Source organism: Athene cunicularia, assembly GCF_003259725.1.
Source record: "Athene cunicularia isolate RWA chromosome 3 unlocalized genomic scaffold, athCun1 chr3_part1, whole genome shotgun sequence".
Lineage (NCBI taxonomy): Eukaryota > Metazoa > Chordata > Aves > Strigiformes > Strigidae > Athene > Athene cunicularia.
In genome coordinates, this window is record NW_020799097.1 from 31935045 (window position 1) to 31958261 (window position 23217).

Below are 23217 nucleotides of genomic sequence, written 5' to 3' on the forward strand. Positions count from 1 at the left end.
TGCCTGTGTTTACATGTGAGAAGAGAGAAAGAGTCTGGGGCTTGTCCAGCCTAAATGTAGAAAAAATTGTCATCTGCTTAATTTTCTTCTAAACGCAGGATGTTCTTTGTATATATCTACTATTTTGTGAAGTACAATTTGAATTATCCCAGGAAATAGGGCTTTCTCTGTTTCCTTTAGAAGCAAATTCCTAATAGATCTTAGTGTCAAGAAGACTTCCTGGAGGTTCAACATTTTCTACTTCATCCTATCACACCTAATAAAACACTCCTCTGTCTGTCTTCCATTCACAACATGCAAAGCTACAAATTTCTAGTGTGTCCCAAGGTGTAGTCTTGTATTTCACGGTCTTCAATATGCTTTTCTTAAATAAGCGTAAGTAAATGAAGCAGTAATCACCCTTTCTTTCTAAGATGCTGCTTGAAATTAGTCATTATTTAGTCTTTCTAGTAGTTTGATGTCTGTGTCATAAATCTCATGATTAAGCTGGTCCACATAAGACAGCTTAAGTACTGGGGGAGCTTCCAATCTACTTGAAAAATAGAAGCTATTACTCATGGATAGAAGACAGTCATAAACCTCAAGGCTCTATAATTAAAAATAATAAAAAATTACAATTAAGAGAAGCAGTTAGTAACCCTCCTGTATATTAATACAGTGCTTCTATTTGTCAGCTGTAGATTCTGCTAGAAATGCCTCAGTCTGAAAAAAAGAAGAGTAAATTAGCAAGCTGCAAATCTTGATGTAATCATGGCCACTGCATATACAGACATGGTAGTCTGAATGGTTTTTTGAGTAATGGAAGATCGTGCATTTTGCATTATAGGTTAAGGGTCCGATTCCCTGGTTTGTTTGGATGGTGGTAGAGTCAGTGCCACTGTGCTGGAAATGTGGCTCCTTACCTTTGCTAACCATCAATACAGACACTTTATTAAGACAGGGGGAAGATTTCAAAAAGTCATTTAAATCCTATTTCATGCAGTGAAGATTGGGTGCTTTTCCAGCTGGATGTAAATGTGAACTGAGTTTTTTCATACTTGTCTCCTAATGCTATATAGGGAAGTATTAGAGTTTTCTCATGTTGTAACTGTTTAGTCACCCATTTCACATTTTAGCTTAGGTGTTGGGGGGCATGTTTTTCTTTGTTTTGCTTGTAAGATTGTTCTGCTTTGACATTTTGGGTAACATTTTAGAATTTGTTTCTTCAAGTCATATGAAGTTAAACGTTGTTTATGAGACAGCCATCATAATGAATAGGCATGCAAGTGCTTTTATTTGACAGATTTTTATATACAATCACAGAGAGACACATCTATACACAGATACTCCAGGGAAAAAGCATGTTGTTAATACTACAGGAAGTCTCTACCTGTAATACAGTCAGTCACATCGGCATTTATCCTACTAAACGCTACCAGGACAGCCTGTAGTTTTGTGGTATTTGGCTTGATCTGGCCATCTTCATACTGTTTAACTCTCTTGCCATTTGAAACAGGCTTAATCAAAACTGCCTGTTGGGAATAGTCCCTAGCCTATGCTAACTTTTGAACTGTGCCTGAGAATTATATGGGGAAATGCTAATTGGACTCATTGAAATGTCTGCAAGAGACCTTCACAGCTGGGGTCTATCACTTTAATGATATAGATGACCAAGTTCCAGGTCCCAAGCTGTATCACTGTTTAATTTACTTACACATACCCATTTGGTCAGATTAAAGGTTCATCAGGCTCAGCATCCTGCTTCTAATGATAGCCAGAAGTGGTGCCCAGGGAAAAGCATAAGGACAAAATACTCAAGTACAGTGCTTCACCCCATGTACTCTCCCAGCCTCCAATTATTTGAGACTCTGATCTCAGACGGATGTGTTTTCAGTGAATTTAGTAGCCTTCAGTGGACTTCTCTCCCATTAGCAAGTGCAGTTTTCCCTTGAATTCATGTAAACTTTGAGCATCTGCAATATCCTGTGGTGAGGAATTATGGCGTTTGTGTTTGAAGAACCACTTCCTTTTGTTTATTTGGAACCTGCTTCCTCTTAATTTAATCTAGTGTTCCCTACTTTTGCTGTTGACAGATTCCTGTTCTCTTTTTCAATATCAATCAAGAATCAATAACCATAAACCATGCATCCCTGAGCTGTCTCTTCCAAATCTAAGAATACCAGCTTAATTAGTGTCTCGTACTTTGAAGACTGTTTTGTATTTGATCACCTTACTAGCTGCCTCTGGATGTTTTTGAGTTCTGTCACAGTGTTTAAAGATGGTAGAGGCAAGAACTTCAGTGTATATAGTATCAGAGTAAAATTCTTTGTTTTGTTCTCTGTGCCTTCCTAATGTCTCCTCACATGGAACTTCCATTTTTACCCTATCTTTAGCTTTGAGTGTGGCCATGGGATCTCACTCTTGGTCCTTTAGAACTGACCATTACCAGTCATTGCATGTAGGAAGCTGTGATTGTGTTCACAGATGTTACGGCTACATAAGGATTTTACCACCCTCATCATTTTAAATATACTTACTCTGAACTTCATTTCTGCTTCTTTAGCCATGTGATTTCATTTCATCGTGCCCGTATTGAGTTTTTCACAGTTCATCATCATCTGTTTTATCCGTATAATTTGGTATCATCACCAGATTTAGTCATGTACCTCAAAATGGTTTTCCTTATGAGGTTTGAGTGTGAACAGTTCATGTCTTGCCAAGAACATGGAGGAGGGAAGTGACCCTGCCAGTACCTAAATGCTGGTGTGAACTCTCAAACACTTTCTGCCTTGGATTAGAAATATAGTATTTGACATGTGCATTTTTTTGGCATTAGAAAGATATCTTTTTCCATCTGACTTCTTTCCACCAAGATTTGGTTTTATCTTAAACTGAAAATGGCCATTTAAATGTATTGAGTACAATTTATTTCAGTCCACAAAGCTCTCCAAATTCCAATTACTCCCACAACATAGGAAGCCTCTTGCATGGTAGGCCCAGATGTTGAGCCCTGGGCAAGAAGGCACATGAGGTGCAGCCAGGCCTTGTTCTGAATGAGCTGTCTGGAGTATAAGAAGCATTACATCTTCATGAGTGGGCGCTCTGTTGAGCTGTAAGTTTTAACAGCATGAGCAGGGTGCCACACCTGTTGGATGTACTGCTTCCAGTAACGGTTACTTCTGTGCCGCCTTGGAGATTTCTGTGAAGACATATCCAGAGATGGATGACTGGTTACCATTACAGCCATGGATGCCTAGAAAAGGTGTACTAGTTTGAAAACAGCTAAGGCTGTAAACATTTTGAACAGTAATTTTGATAAATGGTAATTAATTTAAATTTAATGTAGCAGTTTTTGTAAGTAGTGCTGCACGTTTAGCATGTGAGAAAATATTCTGGAGGAGCGAAGAAATATCCACTGTCAGTGGTAGAGAGCACAGCATCATCCTCTCTCTACATAGACATCTTGAGGTCCCAGTTCCCACTGAACAACTCTGAGGGTTGTGTAGCACCAGTGGGTTGAATGCTGGGGCTTGGGTCAGGACAGTTGTGTACAGGAGAGAGGGTAGAGTTACGGATCTGGAGTGGGCTACTTGGGGAAAGCAAGAAGAATGGATAACATATGTATGTGTATTTCTAAGAGAGATATTCAGAAGCCAAAGTGGGGTATATCAGTACTAATGTGGGAATAAAAGCAAGATTTCTAGTGTGTCCTAGCCCTTCCATTTGACTGGGCTGCCTTCCAGAAGATATGTGGTCTGGATGTCATCCGTGAGTAGTAAATCTTAACTCCTTTTTGGATTAAAAAAATGGAATACAGAATTTCTGGTTTTCTTGCTTTTCATCAGCTTGGCTAGTGAACTGTTCGTATTCTGTGGTGATTGGAAGGTGTCCGAGCTCAGCTTGTGCTTCTGGTTCACCAGAAGAGAGGGGTCATCCTCTGCTGCAGCAACCTTGTCTTTTAGCTCAAGTGATAAAGCTTATTGCTGTGAATTAAAATACTCTCTCTTCTGACTCCGCAGATGATCTTTGGTGAAAGGCCTTATAATTCATTATGACAGATGATTTTTGTTGTTTACCATTTATTAATCTGAACAGACTGAATTTTAAAAGGATTATTGCTGAGTCAAAAGATAAGAAATGCCAGAACAGAATTAATTTGCAAACTAAATATACCTCAATTGGATTAGAAAGAGGCCTGGAAATAGCCCATCATATGGATGTTCCCACAAGATAGTGTCAGAGAAATGGGTCTGACTGAAGTTCAACATCCAGTCATTTTTGGTCAAACTTATTTTCTTACCACTTCTGGATTTATTTGTTTTTTGGTCTGCTTGCTATTTTCTTACCCGTTCTGGATTATCTGTGCCTTCTCTCTTCGTTTTTCTGACTCATAATTTACCTTTCCTGTTGTTCAGACACCCACTCATACATATAGTGGTCCATCCTCTCCCTATTTTACTTTTCCAAAAGCATAGTATCTTTGAGAAGAGTTGTCTTTAACTGAAAGTGCTGTGAGAAGCATTGTAGATACATTGTACCATAACTTGAGTACTTCAGCTCCTTACAGATCTCATGGGTTCTGGATAACTTCAGATAATATCATTGATCTGGTCTTAGAGTTAGCCAGGACTAAAAATTGTAGTTTCATAAGGCTGTTATTCTCAGTATTTTCTGACCGTGTCATCTAGGTGGAATATTTTGTCTTGATCCCAGGTCTGGTGATAGGTTTAACTTTGAGTGAGTGTATTTCCTTGATTTCCAGTTGAAAGTGCACATTTACACTCATACACTTGGATGTTTATATACATATTTATGTGTGTACTAGAATAAATCATCCCTTTCTAGGAAATATAATACAATCACAACAATATTTAGTAACATACCAAGTAACAGATTTTTAAATTAAATCACTTCTGACTTAAATCTTATGATTTGCTGCAGTACAGTTATTAAAGGAAAGCTTTCTTTACCAAGAACATTAAGCCAGAAAGGAGGCTTTGGAGGAAGAAAGCATTACAGCAATAGAGAGTAAGCACAACTGAATTCCTTGATGGCAGGTGCAGTATATTACTTTAACATAGTGAACTGAGTAGAGCTCATGACATGTGAGTCTCCTTCCTTTCTTTCAAATGGGAGGCAGTTCTTGAGAGTTGCTGAGCAAAGATACACTGTAAGACTGAGCTGGCAGGGCTCCACAGCAAGGAGGCCATCAGTACACTGCAGCTGCTACTATCAGTGAGATTATGTTGTACGCACTGTTGCAGAGGATTATTATTTATGAAAAAGCAAGTACTGACAGGTATCTAATGATAAGAGTCCATAGGATAATCTAATAAAACATTATTGATGCTGCAATATTGGAAAACATCATTTAGCATAAATATGCATATTGAAAAACATCATTTAGCATAAATCTCATATGTTCTCATGCAGCCGTGTGGGTTTTATATGGGATTTTTTATGGGTTTTAACTTCATATTGTGAGACATTTAAAAAAATTATTCTTTTTTCTAAATATTTCTAAAATAGGCAAAGAAGTAAATTTGGAGATTAAATACATGTGCTTAAGTCAGTAGGCTCCCAAAATGGGCTCTTGGAATTTTGAGTGAGAGTTGTTTGCCATTAGGATAAGTATCAGAATTCACAGCGTGTGACGAAAGAAGAAACATTGGTCACTGTAGAACAGGAGGCAACGGAACCTTTGTTCATTAATATATGAAAAATAAAACTTGGTGTTGTAAGTAGGGGAAGCATTCCACAACCTGCAGAGATGTGGATATTACTGCTGAAGAGTCAGCAGCATACATGTTTAAGTGTATTTAAGTCTCCAAAGCACTTTTTTTTTTCCTCCACTTAGCTGTAGTTGATGTTTGTTAAGGTAATACTGTCAACGATAAAAACAGTCTTCCTCCCTCATCTACTCCTTTCCAGCTGCTTTTCCTTAGCCCCAGTATCCCTGTGCACTGCTATTGAAGCTGTTTGTGTGATGCCTAGTTAAGTAAACAAATCAGGGAACTATTTGACAAAAAAAAAAAAAAGTCTTTGTTCACTGGGTTATATCCCAGCAGATTGTGTTTCTCCAGACTGCTGTCTGGTTTTTCTACAGCAACCAAGGTATTCCAGAAGTATAGGCATATTTTAATGACCACAAGGTGCTGCAGTCCTGTATAGATGACTTTTGGGGCTGGAGAAGAACAATGTGATTCCTCTCGAATGAAGCTAAACCAAAAGAACTGAAGGAACAAGCCTGAGGTGCAGCAATTGCTAATGGCTCTTTAGCTCATGAAAACAGACTAAAGCTACTCCAGGGAAGGCTTGGAATAGCTCCAACAAAATACATAATAGTGCGAACATCTAGTACTCTGCAACATTTGCTCCTTAGGTCATCTTCTGTTGTGCCACACTGTTTGCTACTGTAGACATACCTAGAAAATACTTACTTTGAAGAAGACCTGGCATAGCACGCACACAAGTCAAATGTATTAAGTCTATTATCAAAGAACTGCACAAAAGTTAAAGAATGATAAATTGTATGGATGTGTCTAATGTAGCTAACCTGATCAGCAGCTTTATGCTGCTATGCTGTACAATACACTCATTGGCCTCTGTGTATTCTTAAATTTTAATTCAAGAAACCAAAGCAGCTAGCTTAGAAAAGCAGCTAATTTACAACAGAAGTTCAGAGTTTCTGTGACAGTGAGTGGAGACTGAGTTATCTTCGATGTGTGCGGGAAGCATAGAGTTGATCTTCCTCATATGATGAGGCCAATATATATTGTTCACAGATAAAGAAGTTTTCACTGTACCCTTTTCTGGGTTTTATGTACTTATTGAAGGCCAGCGTTAACCTAAATTTCCTTCTGTTGTCAATAGCGAGCCAGTAGATACAGCTCAGATTTCCCAAGATATCCTTTTTAAAGATACTTACTTCCCTTCAGTAAGCTTCAGAACATTCTGTTGCCTATTTATTCTAAACCCATTGATTTTTCAGACTTCACTGCGCAGTGGTCCATCTAAAACAGAGATAAGACAATTGATTGCATGCCTGGCATCCTAGTTATATGAAGTATGGACAGTTGCCAAGAAGGTGGGAGCTGTGGATTCTGATCTTCTTGAAAAGAGAGAAAACTTCCTGCATTAAATCTATAATTATTAAGTTTTATACAAAAGTCAGACATTTCCTACGTTTTTAGTTGTGTTTTGAACTGACCTCGCAAGTCTGACTGAGCAAGGAGTGACTATTTTGAACACAGATCAAGCCTCCTCCTCAGATAAATATCCATCAGAAGAGTAAACACATTGCACCTTTAGATTGTACCAGGGTCCATGAGAGCTTTGTTGAAACCCCAGTTTCTGGTCCAAAGTATACATTTCTATGAGCTTAATAAACTAATTACTGTAGTCTAAGAAAATAGAGGTAATAGATATTGCTGTCTGTGTGGGTCTGATGAGCATGGTTAATAGTCATTATTTTGGTTCTCATGTGAAAGAAATAAAGCTAGAGGTACAGCCTTTGCAGAAAAGACATAGCAGTCCATCAGCTTGCGCAAACACTTGACGTTGCTTTAACCATCTGCAGAATATCTTTTAGAGTCTAAATAACAATAGCAACAGCGTGCCAAAACCATGAAAGCATGGGTGTCTAAAAAATACTACGTTCTGTGAAAGCAATACCATTTGTCAACTGTTGACAAGAACAGATTGGCTTTAGGTTGCTTTAGGAGACCAGCCTTGAAAGAGACTCATTTATTCCTCCTACGGAAAAATCTTCATTCAACACTAACACAAAGCCAGTATAAACAGAAACCTCCTCACTAAAAGACAGATAAAATTTTAAACAATTGTAGCTGGAAGTCAAATCCAAGAGAAAAATAATATGCTCATTAAATGAGATACCTTTTTTCTTTTCAGGTTTTAATCTACTGATAGTTAACTCAAGATACCTAAATTGAAAATTATTGTGGAGTTTGATGCTGGAAACTTAGAGCCAAATTCAACTGTTAGTTTTGTTTGTGAATGATGTAAGAGCAAAATTCTGTAAAAGCTCATGTATTTATGCAAGTCAAAACATGTATTATGATTCCTTTACATTAGGCACAGTACAGAGTAGACCATTTATCTCATCCCAAAGATATTATAATTAAAATATAAGATTTAAGACAGATGGATACCTACAGAACAACCAGACTCGGCTGGTTAATTAAAAAATAAATGATGTGAAAGGTAATGCTTCACCTATTGTGTAGGGTTTTTTGCTTATCACACCAGAGAAAAACTGGTCTGAAGGAGGAGGTTATTGAATGGGGATAAATGGTGTGGCTTTGTGTGAGCCTTGCAATGCCAAGTGATGCACAGAGTTTGGTACGTAGGTTTCCCAGTGTTTAAGTATGTGTGTGTGAGAACCAGCAAAGAAGATAAATGATGAACAGAGTTTTAGTAATGACATTTCTATGGGTAGGTGAGAGCAGGATGTGAGGGCACTTCTGAAAATAATGGGATCAAGTCTGCATGAAAGTGGTAGCTCTGTTGGTAGCTGAGAAAAGGTTTTGTCAATGATTTGAATGTGGTTTGTATCTGAGAGACTCACTTCAAGATTATTCCAGTTCTCGGTGACCAATAGAACCAGTGTTTTTTCAGTGACAAAAGAGGGAGCTTTCTCAAGGAAACACATGTTGAAAGAAATATTTAAAACTTATTCAAATGGTTAGGTATCAACAAGAAGGTACTCAAAAGTTAAGGTGTTCGCTTGGACAGGAGGTAAGTCTGGAGCAGAAGTGTAAAGGATGACTCATAGAAATGATTCTTGATTATATTTGCAGATGAGATTAGCCAGAGACACTGTAAAAGGAGAGGAAAACTAGACCATGAATGTACCCTGTGTAACCTCTTCATGAAAAGTTGCATGTATGAGTTGTCTGACTGAATTCATGAGTCTTTATAGTTTGGAAAGCTTTTGGGTTATGAGGAAAGGTATAGCACAATAAACGGTGCACAATACACCAATTTTTAAACTGAAGCAATACTGCATATATAGAATGTATTATAGAACTCAGCCAGATGGAGCGAGTAAAGAATAGAATATCCATTACTATTCACAGTGGGTTTTTTAGAGTCTTTAAAATATATTCTATGATTTCTTTCTGTAGATGCAAATTCTTGAAATAAACATCATATTGTTGGTTTGGTTTAGTTTTTGGGTTTTTTGTTTTTTGTTTTTTTTTTTCTGGGAAGCTTTGAGTTATTTTAGAAAGCTGTTTACATCCATTAAAGCTTCTGCATGTAAATACCAAGGAGCATTTGCAGATGAAGATTACCATGAAAAAGCTTAGTTGACTTTTCCTTATAAACACATTTTACCTAACTGATTGTACTTTGTCTGAAGAGAGTATTAATATATTCAAGTGGATGTTAGGAATACGTATTATCTAGGTGATTGAAACCTGCTTTCAGATAACTCATGCTTTAGATTGTATTATTTTTCTTATTTTTATGAATAAAACTTTAATCTTGGATTAAGAATTTTTCTTTCAAGTGAAGTCTTGGGAATATACGATCAAATAATTACCAAAAAGAGTAAAGCTTTGGATGCTGATTTTGGTTGGCTTGTCTCCTTGATATTGAAAGGTTTGGAAAAAAAAAAAAAAAGAAAGGTGATGGAGCATTTATTACTGAATAGCAAAGCTAGATGTTAGATTGTGGTTACTCTTGTGTAAATTTTAACAAGCAGGAATTATCCAAAATCTCAGTATTTTTTCTTCTTGTGCTGGCTATATGTGTCTTTATGTTTCTTTTACCCTAGCAAGTCTCTTAGGTGAAAATGTATGTTATGTATTCTACACATTTATTTTTTTTCTGCTTATCGTGGTATTATTTAATGCCTTTTACTATTTCACTAATGATCTTTACTACCTCAGGTCAACATCAGGGAATGTTAGGCAATCTTTTAGATTTCCACAAGATAGGGTTAAATGGAAGATAAGGACCAAGGTGAGATTCAGAGATCTGTAAGGAACATATTAAGAGATCAAAGGATTGTGCACTTGTATTTTTAGTAAGCTGTTGCTAGTAGCCTTGCTGTGGCATTTTCGAGATGTGAAAGAATAGAATTTGAGTTTTCTGAAGGCTTAGTTCTCAAGTATATCATAGTTCTGTAGCCTATGTTAGAAAAAGATTTCCATAAGACAGTAGCTGAGGTCACTTTATTGCCTGCCAGGGTGCCATGGAATTGGTAGACTATTTTCAAAACCAGTGTTTGTGGATGTTGCAATGTTATAGTTTAGCTTTCATGATGAATGTAAAAGTATGCCTAAACTACATGACTTGATCAAATATGGATACAGTCCTTCAAACTGAAGAGGTTACTAAATTTTCAGAGTGCATATATCTCTCCATTTCTGCTTCATCTGTGTTACTTGGTTTGATTTTTATTTTGCTGTTCTTTATCTCTGAAGCCATACTATTGAATCACTGTGCTTGGTGATAATGGCACGGTGACAGCACAAGCAGCTCAGTCATATTGTTATCCTCTATATTGCTGGCATTTGAATTAATGTTTGTCTGTCTTTCAATGCCTTAATGAAAAAAGATAATTTACATATTAAGTGAGAGAATTAGACTTCATGAGACACATGCCTCCTGCAAACACTGTAATCATTACCCAGCAAGGACATCATCCTAAGAAAAAGTAAAACTATTTTAACATGTGTCTTTGTCACATTTTCCAAGAATCATAAAATACCATGTTGGAAAGGACCTCACAGATCATCTGGTCCAACCTTTCTTGGCACCCTGTCCAGCTGAATCTCAAAAGTGTCCAATGTTGGGGAATCCACCACTTGCCTGGAGAGATTATTCCCTCTGTATGACTCCTTCACTGACAGTGGTTCTGTGTTTGCATCAACCTGGGTTTTTCTTCCCAAGGCCTGGGACCCAGCGGTGCTGGTAGAGACAGAGGTGAAGAAAGTGCTGAGAATGTCTGTCTTTTCAGTGTTGTTGGTGACTGATTCATCTCTCCTGTTTAACAGCGGGACAATATTTTCCTTCTGTTTCTGCTTGTTGTTTATGTACCTGAAGAACCCTTTCTTGTAGTTTTTCACATCTCTTACCAATTTCAATTTGAGCTGATCTTTTGCTTTTCCAGCTGCATCTCTGCATGCCCTGGCAATGACCTTGTAGTTCCTAATGGGTATTTGTCTGCTTTTCTATCTCTGATATGCTTCTCTCTTGGTTTTGAGCTTGAAGCTTGAAGTTAAGCCATGGTGGTCCCTGGTTCTGCTTATTTCCCTTACCTTTAAAGGGGATTAACTGTTTTTGTGCTTCCAGGAGAATGTTCTTGAAAAACTCCCAGTACTTGATATCTCCTTTATCCTCCATGGAAGCTTCCCATGGAATCCCTCCCAACTGAGCTCTGAGCGAGCTGAAGTTGGCTCTTCTGAACTCTAAGACTTTTGTCTTAGTCCTAACCTTCAGTGTGCTCAGCAGGATCCCACGCTCCACAATATCGTGATCACTACAGCCAAGTCTATCAGTAACCAAGATACTGCAAAGCAGATTTTCTTTGTGAGTAACAAGTCCAGCAGTGCCTCATTCCTGGTTGGCACATCTAATATTTGTATGAGGAAGCATGAGTGAGAGTGCAGAGCAATCACAGCAGAACCAAGGAGAAGTCTGTAGGAAATGTTATCCTTGAAGAGTGTACAAGGTTCTATCTGCCTCACCCTCATAAAGACACACATACAATGAAGTATCATCAAGTCTGTCTGGAGCATTCTCAAGCAAAATCTATAGTTAAGGCGATTTCATTCTGTTCTTAGATAGGTCATTACAGTACTTCTCTGCCTTTCTAATTCCAATTTCCCCTCCCCCCAAATCTAAATCCTTTTGGCTACAAATGAAACCCAGTTTTTGTATAATTACTATGGGAAGCTTACTGTCCTGTTTATAGCATTCTTTTGCATATTTGAGATTCATCAGTGTGCCCCATGTTCACTCTTTCCTCCTAAATTTGATTTTTTTTTTTTTTCAAACTTGCTATCATTCTGATTTGGGGAAGAGCAGATACCTAAAAGCTGACAAAGTTCCATGAAAAATATGATGCCCTAACCTAGATGCTGTTTTTCACTGTTCTTATCAGTGGCAAGTAAACCAGAATACTTGTTTTTTTCCAATTTGCAATGAGCAAATGGAGAATGGAGTTTAGCCTTTTAAAAATAGCTTTGTGTTACAGTCCTGCTCACTCTGTGATCCATGATAATCCCCAGATCCTTTTCTGCAGTAGTGCTACAGGGATTATTCTTTACTTGATATTTGTTCATCTGATTTCTCCATTTGGAGAGCACTACACTGTAACATTTATTAGACTGGATTTTTTTTGATAGTTGTTCTGATTGATGAAAGTCATTTTGCATTTTAAGGGTTTTCTACAAAGAATAAAAATGAATGGCTTCCTCATTCCTGCTGACAGGAAAAGGCAGTTCATCAGTGCAGTTTTGGAGCCAGGCTGGCCTGGCTTCAGGTCATTCTGTGCCTCAGATTTTGGACTGCGTTGAGTTGGTAGTTTGCCTTTATATAGGCTCACCATCTTAGAAATGCTTAGAGCTTGCTTAAAAGCGTGATGCGCGACACTAAGCAGTAGTTAGCCAGTGGGAACATCTTCAGTATTGCTCAGTCTGTGTAAGTGAAGCAGGAAGGAAAGAGCTTTCTCCTGACATGTTATCCAGCTTGGTCAGGCTTGACACCTGTTTGGGGTTCTTTCAGAAGACAGCGATGGCACAGTTTGGAATTAGAGGGTTTTTTCGGTCACAGTTTCTTGATGAGTGTATCTACTGAGCTCTCTGAATTCATGATGCCTATCAAACTTTGTGATCACCTGCTTTCCTGCAGTATCTAAGTATCCTAAATAGTTGGGTTTGGGAAGACACAGGGTTCATGGTGACATCCTTCCAGGACATTACTGTTGAATTTAATTTACTAGAACTAGGAGTATATTTCTGCAGTGGTTTATGCTGTCTCTTTCTGACCCTGCTTAGGTAATAGTCTGATGTGATACAGGGTTAGAGCCTGTTAGGAAATAATCTTCTTGTGTCACTCAAGATCATTAATCTGCCCTGATTTCCACTTCTTTTAAATGATATAGTGTCTCAGCAATCCTCAGGTGCTTCACTCTGAGTATTGCTGCTTTCCTGAAGTATACTATCCCACATTCTGCAGAAGGGTTACAGGTCAGTCAATAAGAATGTTATTGGGATGGAGCCCTTCCTAACCCCGGCTCTCCAGACATCTGTCAGCAAAAGCCAAAAGAGCCATAGGGTATTTTTGAACCAAAGATGCTGACTTTTTTAAATTCATAATTTATTTAGGAAAAATCAATAAGCATTACTATGAGCTAGTTTCAGTTTAAAAGAAACTGTGGAGAAATGATTGCGAGAAAATTCACATAGAGTATTTAGAGTATTCTGCTGAGACAGAGCTGTAGCAAAACACAGAAGAGTGAGTTTAAAAAAACCAAAAACAACAACAAAAAAAGGCATAGTTGTCTTAAAGATATGTATGGTAAAAATCACAGTTTCAGATGTTAAAAATGGTAAGTTATCCACACTGAGTGTTACTGTATAGCTTGCATACTTTGGACAGTATTTCAGCTACTGTTAACAATGGTACTTCAAAATGCTTGGAACAAAGGATATCAGGAATTCATTATTAGAACCATTAACAAGTGAGCGCTGCAAAAAAGACCTTACCTTTTTAGGTAATTTTTAGGTAGGAATGTATTTTATTTCCAGATCCATTACTTTGCCTTTACAATGAGAAAGTAGCATGCAAGGAAAATGAGGTAGCCTCTTAGTTGGATAAGTGTGTTGAAGGCTGGTACTCTTGTCTTGCAGGGGCCATGTGTGAACCCCTGGCTCTAATTAAAGAACGTTATCACTGAATTCAGTGTATCCGCTATTACACACAGCAGACTGAATCCATCCCGGCAGTTGTACCAGAGCAAACCCCTCAGCTTGTTCCATTGGGGTAATTGAAAGCAGAACGCACCCAAAGAAATACAAATAACTCAGTGTTATATTGGATTAATTTTAGTTAACTAATAAACAAGGCATGGCACTTCCACAGTTTTGTCATCCTGTTTTTTAGAATAAATAGTCTTTAATTGTCTCATCTGAATATAGTATAAGCAGGCAGGAAGATTAGATAAGAAACAACATTAACACATTTTTCTCTCTTTTTTGTTAATCTATGAGGTAAGCCACAATGTTGATTATTAACAGCCTCTACACTGCAGAATGGCTTCAGAGATTCTGCTAATTGGCTAGTTTTGAAGCTGTTAATTATGCAGTATAGTGCACTCCATAAAGGCAGAAATGAGCGTGACTTGGCTCAGTTCTCATGAGAATAAATTGTAAAAATTGGACCTCTGTTTTGTTTGAATTCTGGCTTCACAGAGGGCACAGACATTCCATACAGCAGGCTTGGCAAGGACAAATCATTTACTCCATTAAAAAGTCAGAATATGTTCATAGTAGAATCACATACCTGGCAGAAAGCCAGGGACTCTGCAGAGGTCCAAGGCTCATTGACAGGGGATGCTTTTCATCATTTCATCTAAGAAACTGACAAACATCTTAAATCTGAATATCTTGTAAATCATAAGGAGCAGAGTTTTTCTTTCTTCTCTACATTCAACAACCACACTTGTATGTGTCTAGAACTGCCCACTGGCATTTTAAAGTTACCGTCTGCCTGCTGTAGAAGAAAAAGGCATGGTCTCCAACACATGCTGCTCACCTAACATGAAGGCAAATGATATGTGAGGGTGACGGGAGGGTCGTTTAGCTTAGGCTCTCTGTCTAGGTTTTTATGTAAATGAAGGTGTTGCATAAAAAATTATGACAAGATACTTTTACCTTAGGTTTCTACCTATAAATCAAGGAATTTACAGGATTCTGTGTTGCATAAAAAATTATGACAAGATACTTTTACCTTAGGTTTCCACCTATAAATCAAGGAATTTACAGGATTCTACTACTTCTGAAGCAAATCTGTTCATATTTATATCATTTTCTCTTAAAGTGTGAAAGCAGATAAACAAGTCATAGAATAAAAAACAGCTCCATAAATTGGAGGTAGTTTTAAATCTTCTAGAAATATATTCAGATAAGGAGATATAATGTCAAGTGTGTGGCTTTGTAGCTCATGCTACCAGCAATGTAACTAGTATTAGTCAAAAGATCATGAAAGCAGTATTAAATGTCCGGTGTGTCACAGTGATGAAAAGTAAAATGTCATTTTGACAGTTTCTTCTAAAAGTTTAAGTGAGCTATTTAAAAAAGAGTAGTAAGTTTGGGACTTTGACTGTTATTTTTAAAAACTGACAGTGAAAGAAAATTACTATCTCAACCAGGGCCTTAATCCATAGAACAAAAAGGATTTTATAGTTTAACTTACTAAAATAAGCAGCATTAAATTCTTGTAACTACTTTAGCAATAAATGCATAGATTTATCTGGGTTGGGGAGTCCAGGGTTTGAAAAGCAAGAAGGGCAATACTTGAGGAAAAAAACCAGTATGATACAGGCTAATGTGTAGCATTGTTTGTTATCAGCAAGATGTATTAAAATGGAAAAGATGAACTAAAGAAGCCATCTTGTGCATGGGATTATTAAATTCACAGTTTGTTGTTGCTGATTTGTTAGTAGGTTTCAGTTGTTTGAGAAAGTTCACAGAAATTCGCTTTGCAAAACTGATTATTAGATGAAATGCCCTCTGTCATTGCCACTGGAGAAATAGCTCTGAATCAGGGCTGTGTCACAAATGGAGTTAGCTGAATGATCTCAGTTCAGTACCATTTACCTAACAGAATTATGAAGATGATGCTGACATAATTAATAGGTTCTGCTCAGACAAATGTGGTCCCCTGGAGATACTGGAAATTCAGTGCAGGGCTGTTCAGTTTCTTTGATCGATATGAAGAGCCTGACTCTAGTAAAGTTAGTCCTCAGAATTACGTTACTTTTATGATTTGACAAACTTCAGTCTAGTGACAGAGATGCAATTATAGAGCTGTTTAGACTTGTTCATTCTGGAAGACATTCTCCCTTAAATTATGCTTCTTAAACAGGTGTATTTTGTTCATTTTGATGAAATATGTGTTAACTAGAATAGCGTGGTAGTTAGAGATAATACAGAACTGAATCCTTTCATGTACCCTAGAAAGAATATTGTGGGTTTTAGTCAGTGTTTCATGAGTAAACAGAGGAATGAGTCAGTTTGGAAGGATCCTTCCCACCATTTTTTTCTTTTGATTTATAACATTGTTCATACTTGTGAGAAAATTTTCAGAACAAAAATTGTTTCAATTTTTCAAATGCAGTCAGTGAACCATATACCAGTATGAGTCAAAGACAAGTGATAATACTGAGGACAGTTTTGTTATCAGATATTTAAAACAAGAACTGTTTATTAAAAACTGGTCTCTGAATGAAAGTAATTAATTTAATGTCAGTGTTAAGATTTTCAAGAGGAAAACTGTTCCCCGGTGTAAGTTTCTGTTTTACCACTATGTTCTCAGAGCACTGTGAGAACCAAGAATATTTTTCTGTGGTGAGTCTTTATGGATGTTCACTGACACTGTAAAGTACAGAGAACTATAGCTCTCAGAGCACCAGACGTGTTTCAGAGGCATTTCTTTGGAAAGAATTTATGTTGGAATGTAAGAAATAGTTTTGCTTGTTCAGCCAGCAATGTATATGTAGTACTTTTTGTGGAACAGACCAGAATCTTAAAATATTTTTCCTGTTAAAAAGTGTCACGGGTTTGTATTTGTCTTGTGTATATAATAAACTAAATATTCATTATTTTAGGGTGAAAAAGGAGATAAAGGAGAACCAGGACCAGAAGGCATTCATGGAAGAGAGGTAAGTTGAATTATAATGGAAGAGTCAAGTTACAGACTTTGGGGGGGATGGCTAAGCAATGAAATTCAGAATTTATGTAAGGAGAGTGGTGGATTTAGAAAATGTGTATGCCTGGAGAATTAACATCCACAAGATGATGGGGAAAGAAAAAGAGATGCATTGAGATGAGATGTGAGTTCTTAGGCCTTTAGGTTGGACTGCTGTGGTTAAGGATGTGGTAGGTTCCATGATATTTCTGCGGAGGGCTCATGAGATAAGCAGAAACAAGTGTAGGGATTAAAGCAACACAGTGTAGATGAGAATCATTCCTGTTTGGATAATCTGCTGGAAAAGAGGGCATTTCTGGAGGCAGGGTAAATCTAGGCCTGGAGCCTTGGCTTCTGAAAAGGAAAATACACAGGCTGTTTAGACATTCCTGGGTGAGAGCCATGGGTCACTTTCTGTGCCATGTGGCTCATGTGATAGAGAATTTGAGTTAAAATTTCACTTTTTTTACTCTGCCAGATTTCACTGCCTACTTAGTTAATTGGTCTGGTCCATACTGGAGGTAGAGCTTGAATCTGTGTCTGAAAATATTGGATAATCCTGATGACTGTGTTCACATTCGAACTTGAACCTGAGCTAACACTATGGACAACACCCATTAACAAACCTTACTTTTGCCTAATTGATTTTTAAATTTAAGTTTATTTTTGTATATATTAAACAAAGATGAAAGGGCAGAAAATTGGAAATTTTTTCAATGCAGTACTAACATGGGAAACCAGCATGATTTGAAGAACAAGATTAAAAAAGAAGTAAAATTCAAGCCAGCAGTTTTCTGTATCCCCCTCTTCTCTGCCTGACTCCTCCTTGACCTAGCTGGGGGTCAACCTGGGTTTAGTTTTTAATGCAGAATACTCTTGTCTCTCCAATTGCAAAGCACCACAGTTGAAGGCAGAATGCATCTCACAGAGGGATCTGAACCTGACCAAATTCTATGAGGAATGACTGCCATTAGGACTACAATCAGGATAAAGGATTTCGAAAAACAATTTGCCAAAGCTTTTTTAAGCAACTTTGCCAAAAGAGTAAAAGTATAAGCATTTGACACAAAAATGCTGTGACAGTCTAGCTGTGTCTGCTGAAAATGCAGTAAAACAGTCTACATAATTATGACACCTTTCATGTCATCTGGCTTTCTCTGCACACTGTAACCATAAAAATAGTTTCCCTATTTTAGGTTATTATAATTTAACGCTAGATAAATCAGGCTATTTTTGACTAATTATGGATGTACTCCATATGAAAACATATACTATGTACTGTGCTGAAACTACATTTAGGTATTCAGAGGTATTCTCTTAATACACTGCCTGTCTGTAAAGGTGAACTGTATACTTCTGTCATGCATACATATATGCTGACAGCATGGAAAAAACACATCTGTGTTTCTTTCCATAGCTCTGGGGACATTTCTGTGTTGGTCTTACACGATCTCCTTTACTACATGGGATCTTGTTCCATAAACCTTTTAGGAAGAGTAAGGTATACCGAGTATCTGGTGAACTCTGGAACATATTTGACATAGTGGCACTGTGAAAGTGTAAAATATTTTACCTATTTTGAAATATTTACTGAACTGTTGTAATATGTCAAGAAGTGGTAGATTATTGTCATAGGAACTGTCATTAAAACATTTTGCAAGTAAAATTACACAAGGCAATATAACATTATGTTGTTTGAATCAACACATAATTCCTTTTTAACAACACTTATATAAAATGCTTTGGATTCAGCTATCACTGTGCATGGAGATGCCAGCCATTAAGTTTAAATTTAAAGGACTGTGTATCATTGACTCTTGGTTGCTATCAGTGTCTCTCAAACTCATTCCACATATAGAAATGTAACATCTGATATTTCTGAAATAATCAAGGTAATCTGCTTACATGGGTGTAATCTGCAGGGCTGTATAAAGAAACCCTGAAAACAGTTAAAGCTAGCAGTATCGGCTGCTGGCAGCTGTTGTCTCTGCCTGGAAGAGTGAGGGTTTCCATACTCGCAAGTAAAGAACTGGATAATGATGACTGAACATTTTGTCTTGAACAAATGGTAGAAACATATTTGAATTTATTTTAATCAAAATCAAGAAAATAGGTATTACAGAACACTTTTGCTTGCTGATTTCTTAGCTATACAAAAGGTTCTTGCTAGAATGACAGAGGGGAAGCCAGACCTGATTTGGAGACTTGGCTTTCTGTAATGAAGAAAAGATACTTTAAAAAGTTGAATTCACTCATTGAATTCCCGTTAGCACTGGTTGTGCTAACGGGTCAGTTAATCTCATTGAGAACCAGGTTTGGATGCAGGAACTGTGAATATGTTTAACTGCTCTGCACATCTCCCAGTTTATCACTCCAGGAATCTGAGCCAAGATCTACAATGCTGTGTCCCAGTCTGGGACATTATTCAAAATCCATCTGACAGCATGAATACTTACTATAAATACTAGTAATGTGGTTGCCATTGTTTTTAGCTTCTTAAAGAGTAGTTATAAATAACTTAATATATTATTAATGTAGTCCTCCCATGATATATATTCACATTACATTTGTAAGCAGGTATTTGTATAATATGAACAGCCAGTTTGCTTGAGCAGTATCTCTGTTTTATCCCTTGAGACTTTTTTAGCCACTTGACATTAATAGTTCTATCATTTGTATCACTGTAAGAAGTGGAGCTTCATAGACAAACTGTGTGAAAGAAATCCTGATAAACACAGTTTCTTCTCCATCATGCTCATATCCCATATGGAATAAGGACAAATTTGCAATACAAATATCAGCTGAAACTATCTGTAGAGTAAGATCTATGTTATATTCATACGCTTGTCAATTGAATTGAAATGGAAAGAAAATCTTTGTCATTGAAACTTTTAGACTCTTTGTGGAGTCATGTCATTTTCTTGATCAGTGGTGCAAGTAGGAAGTGAATACCATGGGATAATACCAATTAATATTTTGCTGACATAAATGAAATCCTTCAGAAAAAGTGAGTACAGAAAGTTTTATCATATCTATCAGCATGTGTCATGCTTAGCTAAGGAAAGAAGAGTCTTTCTTGTAAATTGTAAAAAACAGAAAAGTTGAAAAAAAATCTGAAATTAATATCTAGTATATAATCTCTACAGCATTAAACCAAGTGATTCAATAATTTTTTTTTTCTCCTGCTGGGAAAGATACCTTAAGTGACTTTTAAAAAACTTTCCTACATAAAATCGTGTTAATCTTTACATACCTAATGTCAAAGCCTCTGAAAGTTCAGTGAAAGCCTCTGAAAGTTCAGTCAAAACCTCTGAAGTTCAGTGAGTAATGAAAAAAATCCCGGGTTTTCTATGGAAAGATGGAAAACATATTGGAACTTTTTATTTTTATGCTTGTGGGAAAAGATGAATAGAATATATGACAGTAAAAGTTATTTACCTTCACACCATCATGGCCTGTATCTCTAATCTTGAACTCTCTTAGTATTAACATTTTCAGGAAATATTTCTACAGGAGGGGAAGAACCCTGTTGCTTGAAAGTATGAAGTTGGTAATTATATTTAATTATATCTAGAGTTTGAGGATTCTGTTTGGAACAAACATATAAGGAGGTAGTAGGCATTGCTCAGGATTCAGAAAATTCTAGTAGTATAGCAATTTCAAGTTTTTGAATTACATTAGCAAGAGAAGAGCAGTGGCAATATTTAAAAGGACATGAGACATAAAGTGAAAAATAGTATATTGTTTGGAGCTTTGAAAATAATTTGCTAGAAAACTTATCCCAACATATACATCTGTCTCTGAAGCTGTTGTTTTAATTTAGGTTTTAAGACTGCTCTGTGGAGAAAGCGTAGTTCTGTTGTTTCACTCGTTAGAGTATTTCCAAGTTCTACTACTACTAGAATTGTTGATTTGATCTACAATAACTTGGTTGCACATTGTTGATTAGTGTGTTGAATTGTTTACTATATTTCCAGTACTTCAGATAATAATGTGGTGTTCTAGGAGATTTTTACCTCATATGGGATGGAACCAGAATAATGTAGGCCAGGGAATTGTAAGTAATGAATGATGTTTTTTTCAAACAGATATCTTTTAGACTGAAAAAACTGTTCTCCTCCAAAGATTATGCCAATCTTACAGCATTTTCCATTGCCACATGTATGCAGCATAGTGTATGCTGCACAAATAGGTGCATTTCTAGTGGGCAACACTTTGCTGCAGGAGCTGCTGGAGTCCTCTGTTTGGGGTCCAGCTGATACTTGCATTGTTTCATTGGGAAGAGCACATGTCATCAGCTGCTGGTACATTTTATCTGTTTCATCTCTTTTCTGTGATGATGTATGAGCACTGTCTGCTGTCCTCCCTCTCTCTCTGAGAAAAATTTCAGTATATGATACAGTTTTCTCAGGCCTTGGTGAACCTGCTAGAGCATGTTAAGTCAGAATTAATCAAGTAAAGCATTAGGGTGCAAAAAGCATGTTTTACTTGGAGGGAACACTTAACATAACAATTTTCCTAATGTTCCTGAACTGTAGAAAGAGTTTTCTTATTGATAATTTCATGCAAAACTAACAGCTCAGATATTTTGGTACTCTTTTTCAGACTTCTCTGATCAAATTCATGTCTGTTGTTATGGTAAACATTTTGTCTCAGGGTGAGAGGTTAATGCACTTCTCAGATATTTCCCAGCTGTGGATAAGTAAGTAACTGATGGCAGCTGAGAAAAGGCTGTGGGCCCTATCTTCTAACACTACTGGCCAGGTTTGCATTGTGGTTGATATCTCTCTCTTTATCTCAATACTTTGTCGTCAGTGAGCTGCTAAACAGAACCGTGGCTCTTGATGCCCCCGGTCCCTCTGGTCTCCAGTCCATATGGAAAGATTTCAGTCCAGTCACCTGCTGCCAGGCATCATAAGCCTTAGAAGCCTTGGCAGCTCTGCAAGAGTTTTTCAGTAAGCTTCCTCTTCTTAACCTAGCTTTCTTGAGGCTTCTGTGTTTGCTCCTAGATCAGCTCATTGTCAGTCTGCCACTGAAAGTCTTCCTCAGATTTCCCTGGCTTGTCATTCAAATCCCCCATTTGGGCTGCAGGGATTGCCAGCTAGTCAGTCTCAGCCAGAGAGGTGTCTGCTCATTTAAACTCTTACAAATCCCTTGTGTGGCTTTTAAAACCAGTTTAACATCAAAGTGTCAAGGTTAAAAGCAACAGACGAGTCTGCAAGAAAATCTGATAGCAGACTCCTTTAAATTACAGGATGCTTTTGCCATCCTGTGCAAGCACCAACACACGTTTCCCTTTTAATATAACCCCTCTAGGTCATATGGGAGTACACACAGAATGTTCAAGTTGTTGGTGTTTGAAGGACAGGTTAGATGATACTTCTAGGGGCGAGGATTCCTTCCTAGGGTAGTTCCTGAGACACTACAGGTGTATGGGATGTGATTTCCTAGCACATGCAGCAACCTGTGAATCCTCTGTTCTCTTTATCTTCTTTCCTTTTTGCTAGTGATGGTAGTAGTACTGGTTTATAGATCATCATGTTGACCCAAAAGAATTGGCTTAGGGGAAAACATTGTTTAGTTCCCTTTTCTCTCAAAACCTTTGACTGTTCTGATCTTATCCAAATGACTGAAAACACAAGTGGAAAAACTGTTTCATGTTCTGGTTATACATAGCACTTCTTTTGAATGAATAAAATATTCTCAGACTTGGAAGGAACATATCTATCACATCCTAAGTAAGGTTATTTTTTCTTCACTGTGGATCTTCACAACACAGCAAACATTGTATGAGACTGTTGCTGGTTTAAAAGGAAAACTGAAATAGAAAAGCTGTCACCTTTTATGCCAGTGGTGTTGGGACACCATTAGTAAAATCCCCCCCTTTGAAGAATTTGCAAAACTGTCATCCGTTTAGAGCTTTAAAGCACAATTACTGGTTGTAATTGGGTACTTCTCCTAATCCAGTTACTTTTGTCAGCTGGCTAAGACTCCAGAAAACTAATATCACCGAAAAGTCTGGTTAAATATTTGTCAAAAATAATGTCAACCAATATGGTAAGTTCTCCTTGAAATTCCTTCCACCAGAAGAAATACCATTGTCATTCCCTTCCAAACAAAAAATCTGCCTGTAGTTTATTCTTTCCCCCATTGGCCCCAATTTTGCTGACTTTACACTTTCATTGATATTTGTGATAGACTTGTTCCAGTAATTTCTCTGTTGGTCAGCAATTCTGTTACAGTAACACCTGTCATTATATATATATATATATATATATATATCTGTCCATGGCTTAG

General features: G+C 37.2%; 1 protein-coding gene across 8 annotated transcripts in view; it reads left to right on the forward strand.

The window, feature by feature from the left end:
- COL19A1 (collagen type XIX alpha 1 chain) overlaps positions 1-23217 on the forward strand; it is a 205037-nt gene that overhangs the window by 82194 nt on the left and 99626 nt on the right. For all 8 annotated transcript variants that reach the window (XM_026846123.1, XM_026846122.1, XM_026846121.1 and 5 more), the window contains one exon: positions 16841-16894. In XM_026846123.1, coding sequence (XP_026701924.1) covers positions 16841-16894 — 54 coding nt within the window. The remainder of the gene's footprint in view (positions 1-16840; positions 16895-23217) is intronic.